Raw genomic sequence first — 16,102 nt, forward strand, 5'->3', positions numbered from 1 at the left:
GTTTCTAACTCATGACCTCTGCTCTAATCTTATTTCCCTTCTTGTGCATGGGATTGGCTTAATTTGTTGCTGGTTCTCCAGTTCTTTTAGGTGTAAAAAGAGTTTGTGTATTCAGGATGTTTCGTTTTTTTGAGGGAGGCGTGGATGGCTATGTGTTTCCCCCACAGGACCACCTTTGCCATATCCCATAGGTTTTAGACCAATGTGTCTTCATTCTCATTGGTTTCCTTGAATTGTTTAAGTTCTTCTTTGATTTCAAATTGATCCAAACCTTCTTGAGCGAGATGGTCTTTAGCTTCCAAGTATTTGAATTCTTTCCACACTTTTTCTTGAGTTCCAGTTTCAAAGCATTGTGGTCTGAGAATATGCAGGGAATAATTGGTTGAACCCTGATTTGTGACCCAGTATGTGGTCTCTTCTGGAGAAAAGTTCCATGTGTGCTTGAGAGCAATGAGTATTCTTTTTTTTTTTTTTTTTTTTTTTAAATTTTTTTCAGCATAACAGTATTCCTTGTTTTGGCACCACACCCAGTGCTCCATGCAATCCGTGCCCTCTCTAATACCCACCACCTGGTTCCCCCAACTTCCCACCCCCAGCCCCTTCAAAACCCTCAGATTGTTTTTCAGAGTCTATAGTCTCTCATGGTTGTTTTAGGTGGTTAATGGTTTGAGGAACCTCCATGCTGTTTTCCACAGTGGCTGCAATCATCTTACAATGTTACCTTTTAAATAAAGATTTTCATTAGACTTGCTGCTTGTTCTGATTATCCCATCACTTTCCAGAAAACCAATTTTATATATCCCCCTGCATGATAATGGTCTTTTCCTTCACTCTCTTGAGCCTCAGACTTCCAGTCTTTTCAGATTGATGTAATTGCTCAGAAAATCACTCAGCCATAATAACCTCAAGTAAAATTACACCACTTGCTTTCTTAGCTATAGACATTTCCCTCTGTGTCCTACCTGTTCTCATTAGCTGTAGTTATTCTACAATACACCAGTGGCCTCTTAACAATAGCATGATACAACCACCTACATCCTATTAACTCCCTCTATTACATCACATACATGGATCTTCTTAAATGAATCTGTGGTGCTATGCATCCTACTTGTATGCATTTAGCTATAACTGTCAGGTAGTCTGTCCTATTAGCTCCATTATCCAGTCTTTTGCAACCATTGCCTAACTTGCTAGCATCCTCTTTGTAGTATCTTCAGTGCTGCCTAGTTGTCAGCTGTTAAAAGTGTTCAACTGTTTAGATCTTAATAGGTCTAGGTATCAAAAGTCCATCAGGACAAATCATTGAATCTGGGGGCCTAGCCGTGAATATACCAAGTGTGCAGGGGTGGCTTGGCCTTAAGGTACTCTCTTAAGAAAGACCTTAAAGCGGCTCAGTGGATTAAGCCGCTGCCTTCGGCTCAGGTCATGGCATCAGGGTCCTGGGATCGAGTCCCGCATTGGGCTCTCTGCTCAGCAGGGAGCTTGCTTCCCTCTCTCTCTCTCTCTCTGGCTGCCTCTCTGTCTACTTGTGATTTCTCTCTGTCAAATAAATAAATCTTAAAAAAAAAAAAAAAAAGAAAAGAAAGACCTTTTGACCAATACTATACTGCCCACCAGGCTATAAGCCACATCAATGGTGTGTGTGTGCGTGCGTACATGCGTGTGCACGTATGTGTGCATGTATGTGAATGTGTGTGTATGTATGCGTGGGGTTGGGGATGCCAAGATCTGGGAGTTGACTGGACAGTGTGGATTAGAAACCCTGGTGAGAAGGGCAAGCTTGGAAGAAGAACACAGAATGGGGAAAGGCCGGGGAGACTGAGGGCTACAGGATGAGGTCAGGGTTCATTTGTTGGGACAGACCCTTTTTGATGCCCTCTTTTTTGTGCACAGCTGAAAAGCCTTGATGACGGCATCATAGCAACCCTCAAATGTGGCCAGAATGACAGCCCATCCCCGTCTTTTTCTGCACTGATCTGAGCCCTGATAAAGAGGAGTCTCTGCCGCCACACACCCCTGACACTTGGAGTACATTAGTGCTTGGTTAGCAGCTTCTACAGAGTCCCAGTGCCCAGAGCAGGCAACCTACAGAGGGTGATACTGATGTCTGATGTCTCGGACAGGCCAGGCACACAGCAAATGCTCATGAGATACTGAGTGAATACTGTGGAAGGGTGACTTGTGGAATCCATCTTCTTGTCATCACAGAGCTTACTCCTGAGGTCAGGAAAGGAGAGCTGTTTACATAATAGCTTCACACATAGACTATATACATTGACTTCTCAGGTGTAGGAAGTATTTGCATTTCTGAAACTCTTTAAAAGCACTAGTGAGTCTGTGATCCAATTTCATGCCCATCTGTTTGTTTTTGACCTCCCATTGTGTTGGTGGAGAAACTGAGGCCTGGCTAGGGTCTCATAGCAGAGTCAGGATTATAGGTGTGCTACCTGTTGTCTATATGCCTCTGTGCATGGCAGACAGTTAATGGTAGAGGGAATTTTCAGGGTCTAATTGGGCTCCCAACTGAACATTTTATGCCACATTTCCGGGTGTTGCTGGGGATATTTCTCCTTACAGTTCTGTGTCCTGGCCGGAAGCTTTCACAGGGATGTCCCTGGACAACTGCAGGGCCGAGCACAGCTGTCCAATGACCCAGGCCCAGCTTTGTGTAAATATAAGCTCTCCATTCTCCCACCTCCACAGCCCACTTCTGGGTTCTGTGTTTACCAAACACCTGCCAACGCATCATCCTAAACACAGCTGAAGTCTGGGTCAGCTCCGCATGCCCGAAGCCCCCTCTCTAATTTCTGCTTCCTGAGTCCACTGAGGAGCACATGTCAACAGGTCCCCTGGCATCTGTGTCTGAGGGCTCCAGGCAGGATGTGTCCATTTTGAAGCTTGAAAAAGTACCTGGCTGTCCTGGGCCGATTAGTGCCTGCCCTCCCCCAAATTCATGTCTGTCTGCAACAGCAGAATTGGACTTCATTTGGAAATAGGGGTTTTAGTGTCTTGAGAAGAAATCATGGTGGATTTAGAGTAGGCCCTGAACCCAATGACTGGTGTCCTTCTAAGAGGAGAGGACACAGAGATACCCAGGGAAGAGGTACTCTCTTAAGAGAAGTACCTCATGAAGACAGGCAGAGATTGGAAGTACGTTGCCATAGGTCAAGGAGTATCTGGGGTCATCCAAAGCTGGAAGAGGCAAGGGAGGAGTCTCCCTAAGAGCCTTTAGAGAGAGGACAACCTGCCAACACCTTGATTTCAGACTTGCAGCATCTAGAAGTATGAGAGATTGCATTTCTGTTGTTGGAAGCCACTAAGTTTGTGGTCATTTGCTCCAGTAGCCACAGGAAGCTAACCTACTGGCTGACGAGCAGACAGGATGTGGGACCGTAGGGCTGGGCCTAGAGCTAGGCTCTTGGGGGTCCTTGGCTCCCCTCACTTCTCCTGCCTTCAGGGCCTAGAATTCTGGTGCCAAGCTAATCTCAGGAGAGAGTTGAAAACAAGAGTTCAGAGGAAGACCAGGGCAGGACTTCCTGTTATCACTCTCATCTTGGTGGAGAAAGACTTCTGTGTCTTCGCCCCAGTATTATGACTACCTTTCCTTAGTGCCCATCAGAGCCCAGGCACCGTGCAGGCCTTTAACATCATGTCACATTCCCTCCTTATGTCTTCATGCCACTCGGGCCACCATAAGGAAATATGTGGACTGGGAGGCTTGAACGACAGACATTTATTTCTCACAGTTCCAGAGACTGGAAAAGTCTAAGATCAAGATGCCAGCTGATCTGGTTCCTGGTGAGGGCCCTCTTTCTGGCTTCTAGATGGCCACCTTCTCACTGTGTCATATGGCAGAGAGAGAGGAGGCGAGCTCTTCCGGTCCCTTCTCATGGGGCACTAATCCCATCATGATGGCTCCCCTGGTGATCTGATCCCAGCCCGTTTACCTTCCAAAGGCCCCACCTCGAAATATGTAGTGGGGGTTAGGGCATCAGCACATGAATGGAGGGGGACACAGTGAGTCCATGGCATTCTGTAGAGGTGTTCTGTCCCTCCCCTAGTTTTACATTTGAGATTTATCAAGTTGTTCCTGGTCACGGAGCTGGCAAGTGACAGAGTCCGGGTTTGAACTGGTGTCCAGGTTCACCTCGGAGCCGGCACACTTAACCACTGTGCCCTATTCATAGAACTTCTAGTAATAATAATCACAGCTGCTTGTTGATATAGCAAGAAGGGAGCCTACAGAAGTATAGTACCCTTAGTGGCTCCCCACTGCCTCCTCCCTACTTCTAGCCTTGCCCTGCCTGCCCTTTCCTGTGCAGTAGCCACAGTCCTGTGATCCCGGTTCCTGGGGTGGCCTGTGATGTTCACACTTGAGGTGGTCTCTCTGGTTGCTTATTTCTGCCCCTTTCCGTCTGACAAACTCTTGCTCACCCCACATGGACCAGTTTAAATGTGCTCTGTCTACATCATTATCTAGCACATGCTACACGGCTCATAGATCCCAGTAGTGTGTATCTTTGCCAAGCTGGAGTGGGATCACCTATTTTGGCATCTGGTACCTTCCACAGCATCCATCTCTGGATCTCCAGAGCTCCTAATATATGTTTGAGTAAGTGAAACATGTAGAGGACATGGAAGTCATTAAGTGACCAGCAAGAGAGGGCTGTTCATTGAAGAGGAGGAGGAGGAGAAGGGAGAGGAGGAGGAGAAAAAGCAAGAAAAGAACATCAGATATTCTAAGATGAGTACTTATAGAAGGAACCACTAAAAGCTTTGAGTTTTGAAAGCAAATGTTTAATTTAGGCTCTCCCTTCTGTGTTCTTACAGATGGCACTCAGTTCCATATAACGGCCAATCTATATTTTGAGATTTACTGTGGGTCTTACGGACTTTTTTTCTTTTTTATTATTAACTACCTTAGTTTTCTAAATATATATTCTTTAAAAGCCAATCCTATTTTTAAATTTTTAAAATTAATATATAATGTAAAAGGTGAAAGATTTATGCGATCTGAAGAGAAACCAGAGTATATATATAATGTCTTATTTGCCCCAGGGGTACAGGTCTATAAATCGTCAGGCTTACATACTTCATAGCACTCACCGTAGCACATACCCTCCCCACTGTCCCTCACCCAGCCACCGTACCCCTCGCCCCCAAACCCCCAGCAACCCTTAGTTTGTTTTGTGAGATTAAGAGTCTCTTATGGCTTGTCTCCCTCCCGATCCCATCTTGTTTCATTTTTTCCCTCCCTCCCCCCCATGAACCCCCATCCTGCCTCTCAAATTCCTCATATCAGAGAGCTCATATGATAATTATCTTCCTCTGATTGACTTATTTCGCTTAGCATAATACCCTCTAGTTCCATTCCTGTCATTGCAAATGGTAAAAAGCCAGTCCTATTTCTAAACCTAATTTCCATTTGAGATAGCATACCCCTCATTTTATGCTGGCCCAGTAGGAATGTAGAGTTCAGGTTGTTGGTGTTCCATTTAGAGTGCACTTTCTAGGAGGTATGTGTCTTGATGTGTCAGCTGAGGCCCATGTTGTTTCTTGGGTTACCTTGTCCAAAGGGGGAGAGTTTGCACTTGTGGAAGGTCCTGCCCCAGGTGTTTCTAACTGTTCTTCTGTCTCTGTCTTCCCGCTGCAGGCTGGCCATATGTGACCCTCTCCGTCCTGGGATTCCTCTACTGCTACTCCCATGTGGGCATTGCCTGGGCCCAGACATACTCAGTGGACTAATGCTGCCCAGCTGGTGCCAGCCCTTCCTGCTGGCCTCCAAGGCAACTGGTGCTTCACCCTGACCTCATACACCAAGATAACCTCCAAGGAACCAGTGCGTCATCTGCTCATCTTTTGTTGGAGTTATCTCCCTCCAAGACTGGAAGCTTGAGCTCTCACAGAAAAGTGACAACGAGTGAGGCTTCTAACTTTGGGGACCAGAGCTCATCTCCCCCAGCCCCATCACTTTCCTGTTGAGTAAGCAGGGGCCCAGAGCAGTATTGCCTTGCCTGCTGCACATGGTAACCTTGTGGTCTAGAACCCGGTCCCAGGGCCCTTCAGGTTCTTTCTACTTTACCAAGAATTAAATGCAATAGATATTTCTGAAATATTTTGCTAATATTTAAGTGATTTCTTTCCCATGTCCTGCAGTGTGGACTCTAGAACCAACACTAGGGTCTTTGCTTCACACATCAGCTCCCTGGCAGGGAGGAGACAAAGCCACAGTTAAGTTTCTCATTGTCCAGTCAAGGAAGATACAGCATGTCCTATTGTGTTCCAAGAGGTTGGTACCTAAGGAGATCTGTTATTGGAACACTGTTACAGTGATTGACATTTGGATGCTTGGTTCCCTAGATGTGCAGAGTATAAACATGGCAGTTCCTCTACTGGACAGTTAATCTTCATTTCCCAACAAAGAAGAATTAAGGAACCATGAGCTAGTGCACCCACAGATGGGTGCTACCAGGCAAGTGACAAAGGGTAAGGATGGTTTTCTATGGTCCTTTTTCCTCTCTCCACGAGTAAGCCCCAGCAGTCATCTTCCCACTCAGTGGATTACACTCTGGCTTACATTGTTTTATTTCGTTACAAATAAAATGGAGCCTTTTCTGTCATACTGATAATTCACATTTTTATAGAATCATTTTGAGTATTTTTTTAAGAAAATGCTTAAAATGTAAATACCTGTGACTCTTATTTAATTATTCACCCCTCTGGAAAGTGGGTGACAGGTCACTAATAGCCATAAGTGGTAGAAAAGGCTGAAGAGATCTGTTTGACTTTGGATTTTTTTTTTTCCTGAGAGGGCAAGTGGTATGTGAAGAAGCTGGGAAGTTTGATCCATAGTCTGTGTACCTCATTACGGGAGAACTTAGTACATCTCAAACCCATGGATAAAATTGTTATCGAATGAAAGGTTTCCTTGGAGCTGGTTTGGCCACATAGCTTACATTTGCCATCTGGCGTGATCCTTGTGTCCTGGCTGTGGCATTTAACTCAGTGAGATTCAAACTCCTAGAATGCAGGACCGGCCGTCTTGCTGACATGCTTTCTTCCTACCCATTCTGCCCGGAAGAGCGGACATGGATGGAGCAGGCAGGCGTGCAGTGGGTGTCCCCCGGCTTGACTGCTGCTTGGAACAGACCCAGAGGGGCAGGCTGGCTGACAGTAGTGGCCTTAGCAGTTGGGTGAGTAAAAGACAGAGAGGCCCACGCAGGTGACCCCAAGATACTGGGAAGTTTTAAGTAGGGTATGGTGCTGGGAGGAGAGAACACTCCAGAGACTATAGTACAGGATCATGGACCGACTCGTTCCGGAACCGTGGCCAGCCACAGGGAGCCTGGCTAAGCACACACATGGGCGTGAAGATGATTATAGGCGAGTGTCTGATGTATGTGCATATGTAAATAACGCAAAGTATTTTGAATTCTTCAGAGACACCATTTATGTAAAAACAAATTTATTCACTTAACTTATATTGGAAGAATTGGTGAATATATTTGGAGCTAATAATCCTGAATTTCTTTTAAGCTATTACATGACTTGAAGTGGTTCTTGGGAATTAGTTCACGATGAGCTACATATGTGAGGTCTGATTAACCAACATGCAGATTATTTAGGACTGTTGTTTTCTTTCTTTGACCTCTTGCTGTTCTCCAACTGTAATATGAAAGCGGTAATAGATCTCTCTTCACACATGTGAAGTAAAGTCTTGGATTTGCTCTAAATGAAAGACTCCTGAAGGTCCTGGCAGGACAGAGCAGCTCTGATATTCACTTTGCAAAGGCCATCAGCCCCGGGCAGCTTCAGGCATGGGGCGGGAAAACAACTAGGCAAGGTACCAAGGTCACTTCTAGCCCCGGGATCCTCTGACCTCAACCGAGCCCTGTGGACAAGCCGAGCTGCAAATACGAGCGCCAAGATGATTCCCCAGGGAGGCAAGCAGGACATCTGAAGGACAGCCAACTCTTGGTCATTCTGAGTTATTTTGGGGACCGTGCAAGAAGATGTCCAAGTATATAATATATAATAATATAATTATATATAATATAATAAGAAATAAACCATAATATAATGAGTTTGTTTTCTAACAAATGTCCCAGAATATCTCCACACAAGAGGCCCAACCACTGAAAAGCCAGATTTTCTTGAGGGTGCTGGCCTTCCTCAGTGGGCATTGAGAAACCCAAGGCCCTTCTTCAGGGAAACTGTTTTATTTTAAAACAAACCAACAAAATCCCCTTAATAGTTGACACCTCTTTGGCACCCAGAATTTAGTATCTATTACTTAGCACTGTATTACTAGTCCTTTTGACTAATTACAAAAATCATATTCACAAAGAGGGATTTTTTTTCACCATTGAGGATATATAAAGAACCTAATGTTCAGTGCTTTATTAGGTGAAACTGTTTTCTTTTTTTTTTTTAGATGAGACTTTTGAATGAGTATCAGTCACTTGGACTTCTAAATATTATCACCTTTCCTTTATTTTTATTATGCTTTTCTGCAATATAATGAAAGAATGGGTTGTAGAGGACATCATTAAAAATGCTGTACTCATACTACGGCCCTATGGGATCAAGCAGAGGCCCAAATATGGCTTGCAGATCACAAATTCCTCATCCTGAGTTATGTTCTGTCTACAAAAAGCAAGGTGTGCTTTTTGAAATGCAGTCCCCTGGTATTGAAAAAGAAAGGTTGACAGTCCTTTGGAGAATCTCACCAGCAAGAAGCAATTATTCAAGCAGGTATTAAAACCACAGCCAAACTGAGAGTGCTGGGACTTAGGACTAGTTCATTTAGGGTCAAGCAGTCCTCTACCTTAGTAGCTTCATGAATTAAAGCACGGATCAGGACTCATATGGTTGATATGGAATCACTCCAGAAAGACGCAGTTCTGTTTTTTACACTGTTTTAAAAGGCAGAGAAGCATTAATAGATTTTAAACAGATTTCAACCTGAATTGTTTAAAATGTAAACTTCTAATTAGGAGGTCATGTTCAGATATGTGTGAAATCACTGTGTTGTACCATAGTTTTCCAGGGATGGCACCATTGGAAGGCATCTCGGGATGTTCGAAGAGCAGATACAGCCTTATTTCTGGATCATGTGGCAAACCACTGTCACAAACATTCTCTTGCTATGTGGTCCTTAGACACACAATCTTGGGGTCTCTAGAATCCTGAGGCCCCCAAAACCAAACTTACAGGTACTCTCCAAATTAGGGTTTCCCAAGCTCTTGTAAAGGAATAGAAAGTACCATCCTTGTTCTGTCATCTTAGAACATCCAATTCAATGCCTTAAAGTTATGTAAGAAAAGGCAAAAAGCAAGTATCCTGTATAAAATAGTTTATTACCATAATAAATAAAATTAAACTTTTTTTTTTTTTTTTTTTTTTTTACAAATATCATTTGTGCTTGTTTAAAAATGTTGAGAAGGGCATATCATCAATGGAGGGGCCCGCATATTCCTCTTACCATTCCCAAGAGCACATATACAGTGGAGTTTCTGGCAGCTTGGTCAGCTGACCATAAAAATAGTATCAGTTCATTTGCACTTCTGTCTATTCATGCTCCTTTGGACAAAGTGGCAGATGCGAAGGAAAAAAAAAACCCAATGGAGGATTTGGCGGGACTCAATGGAAAGATACCAATATAAGGAGAAGCCCCAGACTGACGGGCTGCTCAGGAGTAGAAGTGCCTTTACGGGGTTGGCGAACCGTCGGCTGTGGACAGCCTCCCACTGATGCAGAAATACGTCTGAATACTAAGAGAATACATTCATTGGGGCGGGGAGGGCACCCACCGGGTCTGGCGCCTGTGGGGCGCTCGAGTCCAGTTCTAGAGGTTCCAGAATGAGTCTGATTTGCTCGCATGAGAAAGACGTTTCATTTGAAACTAATTTAAGGGGCAAATTCACATTGATTCTTTTGAACCGTGTATGGTGGTGGCGGGGAGAGTGGGATTCAAAACTTCACAACACGAACGCCTTGTGTGAGAAAATGATGCTTTCTCTGGTGGCTGCGAATGGTGTTGAGGGGACAGTGAAGTCCCCCCAGCTGGAGGGCACAAGAGCTGGTGGAAGTATTGGTCTTGAAGCGAGCGAGAAGGCAGTACAATTTTGTGACAGAGGAGAGGCTACCCTAGGGTCTGAGAGTGCCGTTAGGGGGTTCCTCTTTAAGCAACATGAGTGGGGGGGGGGGGTGTTGGTAGCTCCATCCCAGCTGGAGTTCCATTCAAGGGTCTTAAGGCTAAACATCTTTATTGCAAAACGTACAATGTATTAATTGAATGCACATCAGAAACTTTTATCTCCACCAGGGCTCCTAAAATTTTCTAGAGTGTATGTGCCATATGGTGGTCGAGGCAACAAGGGGAGAGGAGGCTCTCCCTACACCTGGGACGCCCTTAAGGCATTCTTTTAGTTCCCACAAAGGCTTGGACAAAAATTCTAACCGTTGGCTTCTTACTTTGACCTTCCACGGGAGGACTGAGGAGGGGAAGCTTGAGGGATGGGCTGGGGTAGTGCAAGGCATATTTGACTCTGTGCCGTGCTGGCTCCACACTTCTGAAAGAAGGTTCCAGAAAAGGGCCTGATATTTGGCCAGCCACAGCACACAGGATCTAGAAGGTTGAGGGTAAAATAGGCCCAGGAATTGGATAACAAGGAATAGGAACCACTTTGAAACACTTGGGCCCATGTTATTGTAGCATCAGAGATGTTTTAAGCCATTGATTGCCTGCTACTGGCTACAAACTCGGCACACAGATGTAGTCTGGGGTTGAGAATTTAATATGGTCTTAGGAATGAGCCAGGTCTGAGCATGAGAGAATAAGGTGGCCGAAGGTGCAGATATCAAAGTTGTGCATGAAACCAGGGCTTCTCAGCCAGAGGGGTGCCTCCCTTTCCTTCCTAGGGGAACCTTATCCTACTTGGTGGAGGTGTCCTTGCAGGTATATGGGCCAGCAGCCCTCAAAGCTAGAGTCTGTGTCCTCCACCAAGAGGAGGTGGTTGGTCATTTTCTTTCACAGACTCAACTCTCAACCCCACACCTCCCTCAGTGGGAGAGAGGAGAGCATGGTCAACAGCAGCCAAGTGGTGGGACAGGACCTCTGGCTCCAAAGCAGGGACACTCTGGAAAGCAGAGCCTCCCTGCAAATCACATTCAAGGTAAGGAGTTTAAGTATGAGATCAAGTAACCAGCAAGTCTGGGCAATGGAATGGTATAATACATCATGTCCCCTTCCCTCGGAAAGGAACAAATTACTCAGGTAAATATGTCTCAGCTGAACTTCTAAAGTCTAAATGTTTGGTCCAACACCTAGTGACTCTGTTTCCCTAACCTCTCTTCAGCCACCAGATAGTGGAAGGTTCAGTCAGTATTTGGAGCTTGTGGCCCTTGCTCAGGAAGCCAGAGCTGCATCCAGGCAAGAGTAGGTAGTTAGCACAGAGCAGCCCAGGGCCACATGGGTATCGCAAAGATGAAAGGAGAGAAGGTTTGGCTCATTTAAAAAAAAATTTTTTTTCCAGAGGAAACAAAGCACAAGTCCCTATAATCCTTAAGCAGAAAAGACTAAAAGCACGTACAGCCACACTGCGGTGATCTGTCACCACAGGCTCACGTGCAGGCCCCGTGACCCCGAGAGGAACACATTCCATCCACAGGATCCAGGCTTCTGGTCATGAGCCCTACCCAAATCCTAGGAGTCAATCCACGGGTACATTCATGAAGCTTTATTTTTTCCCCCAAGACAAGTGTGGACTTTCAAGTCTGGCCCATCAGTGTCTTTGCCCCTCAGACCCCAGAGGGAAGTCATTTCTTACTAATACAACTGTGCCCTCTAGCAGAACCAGTGGGGAAGGGCCCCACTAGGTTGGCCTGTAGGGCGCTGTACAGGAGCCTGTCATCAAACCCACAGAGAGCTGGGCGGGTGCTTCCGAAGCTGGGTGATGGAGTTATTAGGGCCCTGACCCCTGACTTGAAAGTAGTGGGCACTAAACTTCAGAAGCAGGGTAATGAGCACATTTAAGGAATACCAAACTAGAATATTCTGGAGCAGATGGGATTCCAGATCTTTTAGAGCCTCTGGACTAGTTGGCAGCTTCTCAAGGAGACTGAAATTCCCACTGCTTTATCCAGAGTCACAAACAGTCATGACTTGGTCTTGGGAAAATATACTTCCCCCTCATTCTATGCTGCCATCTGAGGCTAGATTGAATAATGCTGCAGGCTTGGGAAGCCAAGAACCACCCCAGTAAGCCTCCCATGAGTGGGTTAATAAGTTATATGGGACCCCTGGGGAAGGAACCTTCTCTTGCCTTCCTGGATCTCTGTTCCCCAGGGCCATCTGTGCCAGTGCTGGGTGCCAGGAGAGGACAACCCCATTCTGCACAGACTGCTGAAGGCCAAGTCCTGGGACCTGTCATGGCCACTGAACAAGACCAAAGGGACATGTGGGTATGCTGACAGGAGACCTTCAAAAATGCTGAGTATCTTTGGTAGGGCAAGTCCTGCCCTGGCAATTCCCCTCTAGTACTGAGGGGATAAGCACGGGTTCAGGATCTGTGCAGCAAAATCATGCCGGGTGCAGAGGTGAGGTGCTGTAGTGTGACTCATTCAGAAAGCCAGAGCCCTGGATGAGTCCCTGCTGTCACCCAGAGTCCAGGTCCCCTCTCTCTCCAAGCTAGTTCTTAGAGCTGAACTTCCAACTTTGCTTGTCAAGTTTTAGGGTCCTGACCCTCTCTGCAGGGCATACACCTGAGCTAGATCCACTGGGCCTAGGAGAGACCTCTCTCCCTTCTCAGATGTCCTTGGAAGGAGCCCAAACACATGAATAATTTGACCCCAGGTGCCTAGGAGGCAACAGAGAGTCCCCGAGCATTGGCATAGGGGTCTGGGTGGCCCACAGGTGTGGCCTGTGACTGTCGCCCTGAGCTCAGACCTTCCCTGGGCCTCCTCTCTCCATCACCCTACAAAGCCATCCGGAGAACCTGCTGCCTCCTTCTCTTTCTCCTGCACCTGAAGCAAGTACAACCTTGGCCTGCAGTCTTCTCCATTTCTCCTGAAGTCCTGCTGACTGTAGCTGGAGAAAAAGAAGTTAATTTTAAAATAAGGCCAAGCATGGATCCCAAGGGTCCTCTAATGACCCCAGGCAGTGGACAAAATACAAACTTCTGAAGGGCCCTCAATCCCAGTGAGAATCAACATAAACATAGGACTTGCTACAATCATTTTTCTGAGGTTGTGTGTGTGTGTGTGTGTGTGTGTGTGTCTGCTTTGCTAACAAAGCAACTCTGGGCTCACTGCCCTTCCTGCCGATGCCGCACACCCTGAGGAAGGCCACGGAACACTGGGGAGAGGCTGAGAAGGACAGGAAGCGAAGGGGCCCGAGCGATGAGGACAGTGGCGTGGAGCAGGGCCAGAGGCGCATGAGAGGCTTCTGGAACCCTCCCTGTGGTCTCTCCCATGACAGTAGGCTGCAGAGCGCAGCCCAGAAAGTCTCTGCTTCCTGAAAGGCCCTTTCCAGCTCTTCTACTTGGGAAAGGAGACCCGAGGATACCCGGCTCTCAGTGTCCAGGTACCCAAAGCGCCTCACAGCTTTCTGGTCTTAACCATTAGGGACAGAAAGTTGCAAGGCTCTGCCCGCCTTATCCCTCAAGCTCCCCTTGTCCCGGGCTGGTTACAAATGACTACTATAGGAAAATAGAAGATGACGACAGACATGGGCTGTACAAGGACAGGGAATGCTGGGAAGTCCCTGTGCCCACCGCAGTCTTTGGGGTTCTTGGCGCAGGAGCCCAGCCTGGTATCTACATGGGGGTGTTCTCCAGGGCGCTCCCACTAGTCCCCAAGTAGCTGCTCCTCTTTTCTAGCGGTTGTCCTCTTTTACAAAGATCATGGCAGTAAAAAATTAAAAATGAAGGAAAATACCCTTTAGACAGCATGGCCCCTCTTCCAAAATTGTGCAGACAGTTTGAGAGCGGCTGCCATCTTGCAGGGTGGTGGCGTGCGCCTCCTCCCACGTCTGCTCCCAGAGAGAGCGAGAGCGAGAGAGAGAGAGAGCGAGTGTGTGCCTAAGCGACTGGTCCCGCTCTGATTTTCTGTCAGGAAAAGCCTACTTTGGAAGTTGTTGGTCATGTAGGTGTGTGTGGTGGGAGGGGTGTTGAGGGCAGGGAGGCGGGGTTTTATCTTTGACTTTCTTTCTTCCTTTTTTTTTTTTTTTTAAACAGACCACTCAGCTTGCTCCAAAAATGTCTCTCTCTGATTCTGGGGACTGGGGCCTCGATATCTCAAACAGCTCCTGAGGAGACTGAGAGGATCTTCTGGAAGTTAATATCCTGAGGATCTCAGAGAGCTGTTTCTCAATATTTGTCATTTTGGTGTTCAAGGCCTTGATGTCCTCCTTCAGCTCGTGCTTCACCTCCAGGACCGTGGCCTGCAGTGTCTGCTCAGGGATGGGGTAGAAAGAGTGCTTGACCTCCGCCAAGATGGGGCTTCGGTCCTGGGGGCTCCTGGCCTCGCCGACGTTGTCCAGGCGCAGGTCGCTCTTGGTGATGCCGCTGTCGCAGGAGTCCGTCTTCTTGAGGGTGGCCTCTCCGGACGCCTTGGTCCTGTCGGGGAGCGTCTCCATGGACTCGGCCTTGGCCACCTGGCTCCAGTCCTCAGCCTTGCCACAGGCATCCCTGAAGCGGGCCCAGCCCTTGCGCCTGGCGCAGTCGCCGCCTCCGCCGCCGGCCCTGGCGCCCAAGCACTCAACCCCAGGCGCGTGCAGCCGCCCGTGGTCTGCCACTGCAGCTGTGGAGGTCGCCTGGAAGGCCACGGGCGTGGCCGGACTCTCACGCACAGTCACCACGCTGGCCTTCGCCAGGCTGTGATTGGCCGAGGCGTGCTCGGGGAGGGCACAGCCCTTCTCCACGTCCAGGTCGTCGGGATCGCGGCCGCCCCGCTCTGCGGCCAGTCGGGCCTCCTTCTGCTGCCGGAACCTCTGGAAGAGTCGCCGGACAGGGTGGTCCGGGGGCAAGATCAGGGGGGCCTCATTCTTGCGTTTCATGCGCTCTTCCTCCTCACGCTTCACATCGCTGATCTTCCGGAACACGATCTGCAGCAAGACAGAAACACAGCAAAGCTCAGCCCCTCGGCATCAGCCTCTTGGTCCCCCAAGGGCCGGGTGCACTCATGGCGCAACAGCATCCCTGCTGGGCCCCACCGGGCTTTGCTCTGGGCCTGCCCACCCCTGCCTTTCCCGACCCTCAGCCCTCCTTCCCATTCTCATTCTCTTCAGGAGAAACAACCCCCCACCCCGTCCATTCCCATGAGCCCGGAGGGAGGCTGGAGATGCCATATGGCTTCCTCCTGGGAGACTGTCCTGGTGCCTCAGCGGGGCCCCTGTTAACCTGTCCTGGCCTGGAGTCTAGCTTTTCAAAAACCATTTTTCTGACCCCGCCTCCAACCTGCTGTGTTAGAACCTCCAGACAGGAAGCCCTTGCATCCATAACAAGCTTCCCAGGTGATGTATGCATGAACGTTTGAGTCCCCCTGGTCTACACCACATTCCAGTGCGAGAAGGTTAAGATGAGTACCCAGGCAGGGCCACAGCTAAGACCATCACTGCCATCTGCAGATCTGGACCCTTGAGTGAACTCGGCTGGTTCCGAAAGCAAAAGCAAGTCTCACTCGGAGGCCCGGCCATCCTCAGGCGACTCAGGGGAAGAGCCCATGGCCTTGCACACGGCCTCGTCTTAATACCAGCAACCACCAGGATGGGTCATGAGGTACTCAAATGTTACTTCATGTATTCCTTGTAGCAGCACTGGAAGGCCCCTGGGATGCATTCTCATTTTAGAGAAGAGGAAAACCAAAGTTCAGGGTAGCTAAATGTCCCATGAAAGACAAGTTTGCCATAAGCAACTCATTCCTGTGGCATCTAACCCCAGACCCGTCAGACATCCAACAAGTACTCATGGATGAAGACAATGCTTCATGCAGAGGATGGACAGTCAGCCAGCCAACCAGTTCAAGAGTCTGGCCCTGAGTGCAGCAAGAGCCACAAATGACAGGGCTTTTCCCGGGCTGCCCTCCAATTACGGAAAAGCCA

At 47.9% G+C, this 16,102-nt stretch overlaps 2 protein-coding genes across 7 annotated transcripts in view; one reads left to right on the forward strand and one right to left on the reverse strand.

The window, feature by feature from the left end:
* HHAT (hedgehog acyltransferase) overlaps positions 1-6,115 on the forward strand; it is a 341,891-nt gene extending 335,776 nt beyond the window's left edge. For all 5 annotated transcript variants that reach the window (XR_014303674.1, XM_082701866.1, XM_082701867.1 and 2 more), the window contains one exon: positions 5,654-6,115. Coding sequence is in view for 4 of the 5 variants with exons in the window: in XM_082701866.1 (XP_082557992.1) it covers positions 5,654-5,745 (92 nt within the window). In the remaining variant the exon portion in view is untranslated. The remainder of the gene's footprint in view (positions 1-5,653) is intronic.
* Positions 6,116-9,340: 3,225 nt separating this feature from the next.
* KCNH1 (potassium voltage-gated channel subfamily H member 1) overlaps positions 9,341-16,102 on the reverse strand; it is a 384,330-nt gene continuing 377,568 nt past the window's right edge. For both annotated transcript variants that reach the window (XM_082701856.1, XM_082701857.1), the window contains exon 11: positions 9,341-15,106. In XM_082701856.1, the coding sequence (XP_082557982.1) occupies positions 14,243-15,106 (864 nt within the window). In that variant the 3' untranslated portion in view covers positions 9,341-14,242. The remainder of the gene's footprint in view (positions 15,107-16,102) is intronic.

Source organism: Mustela nivalis (assembly GCF_964662115.1).
Source record: "Mustela nivalis genome assembly, chromosome: 16".
Lineage (NCBI taxonomy): Eukaryota > Metazoa > Chordata > Mammalia > Carnivora > Mustelidae > Mustela > Mustela nivalis.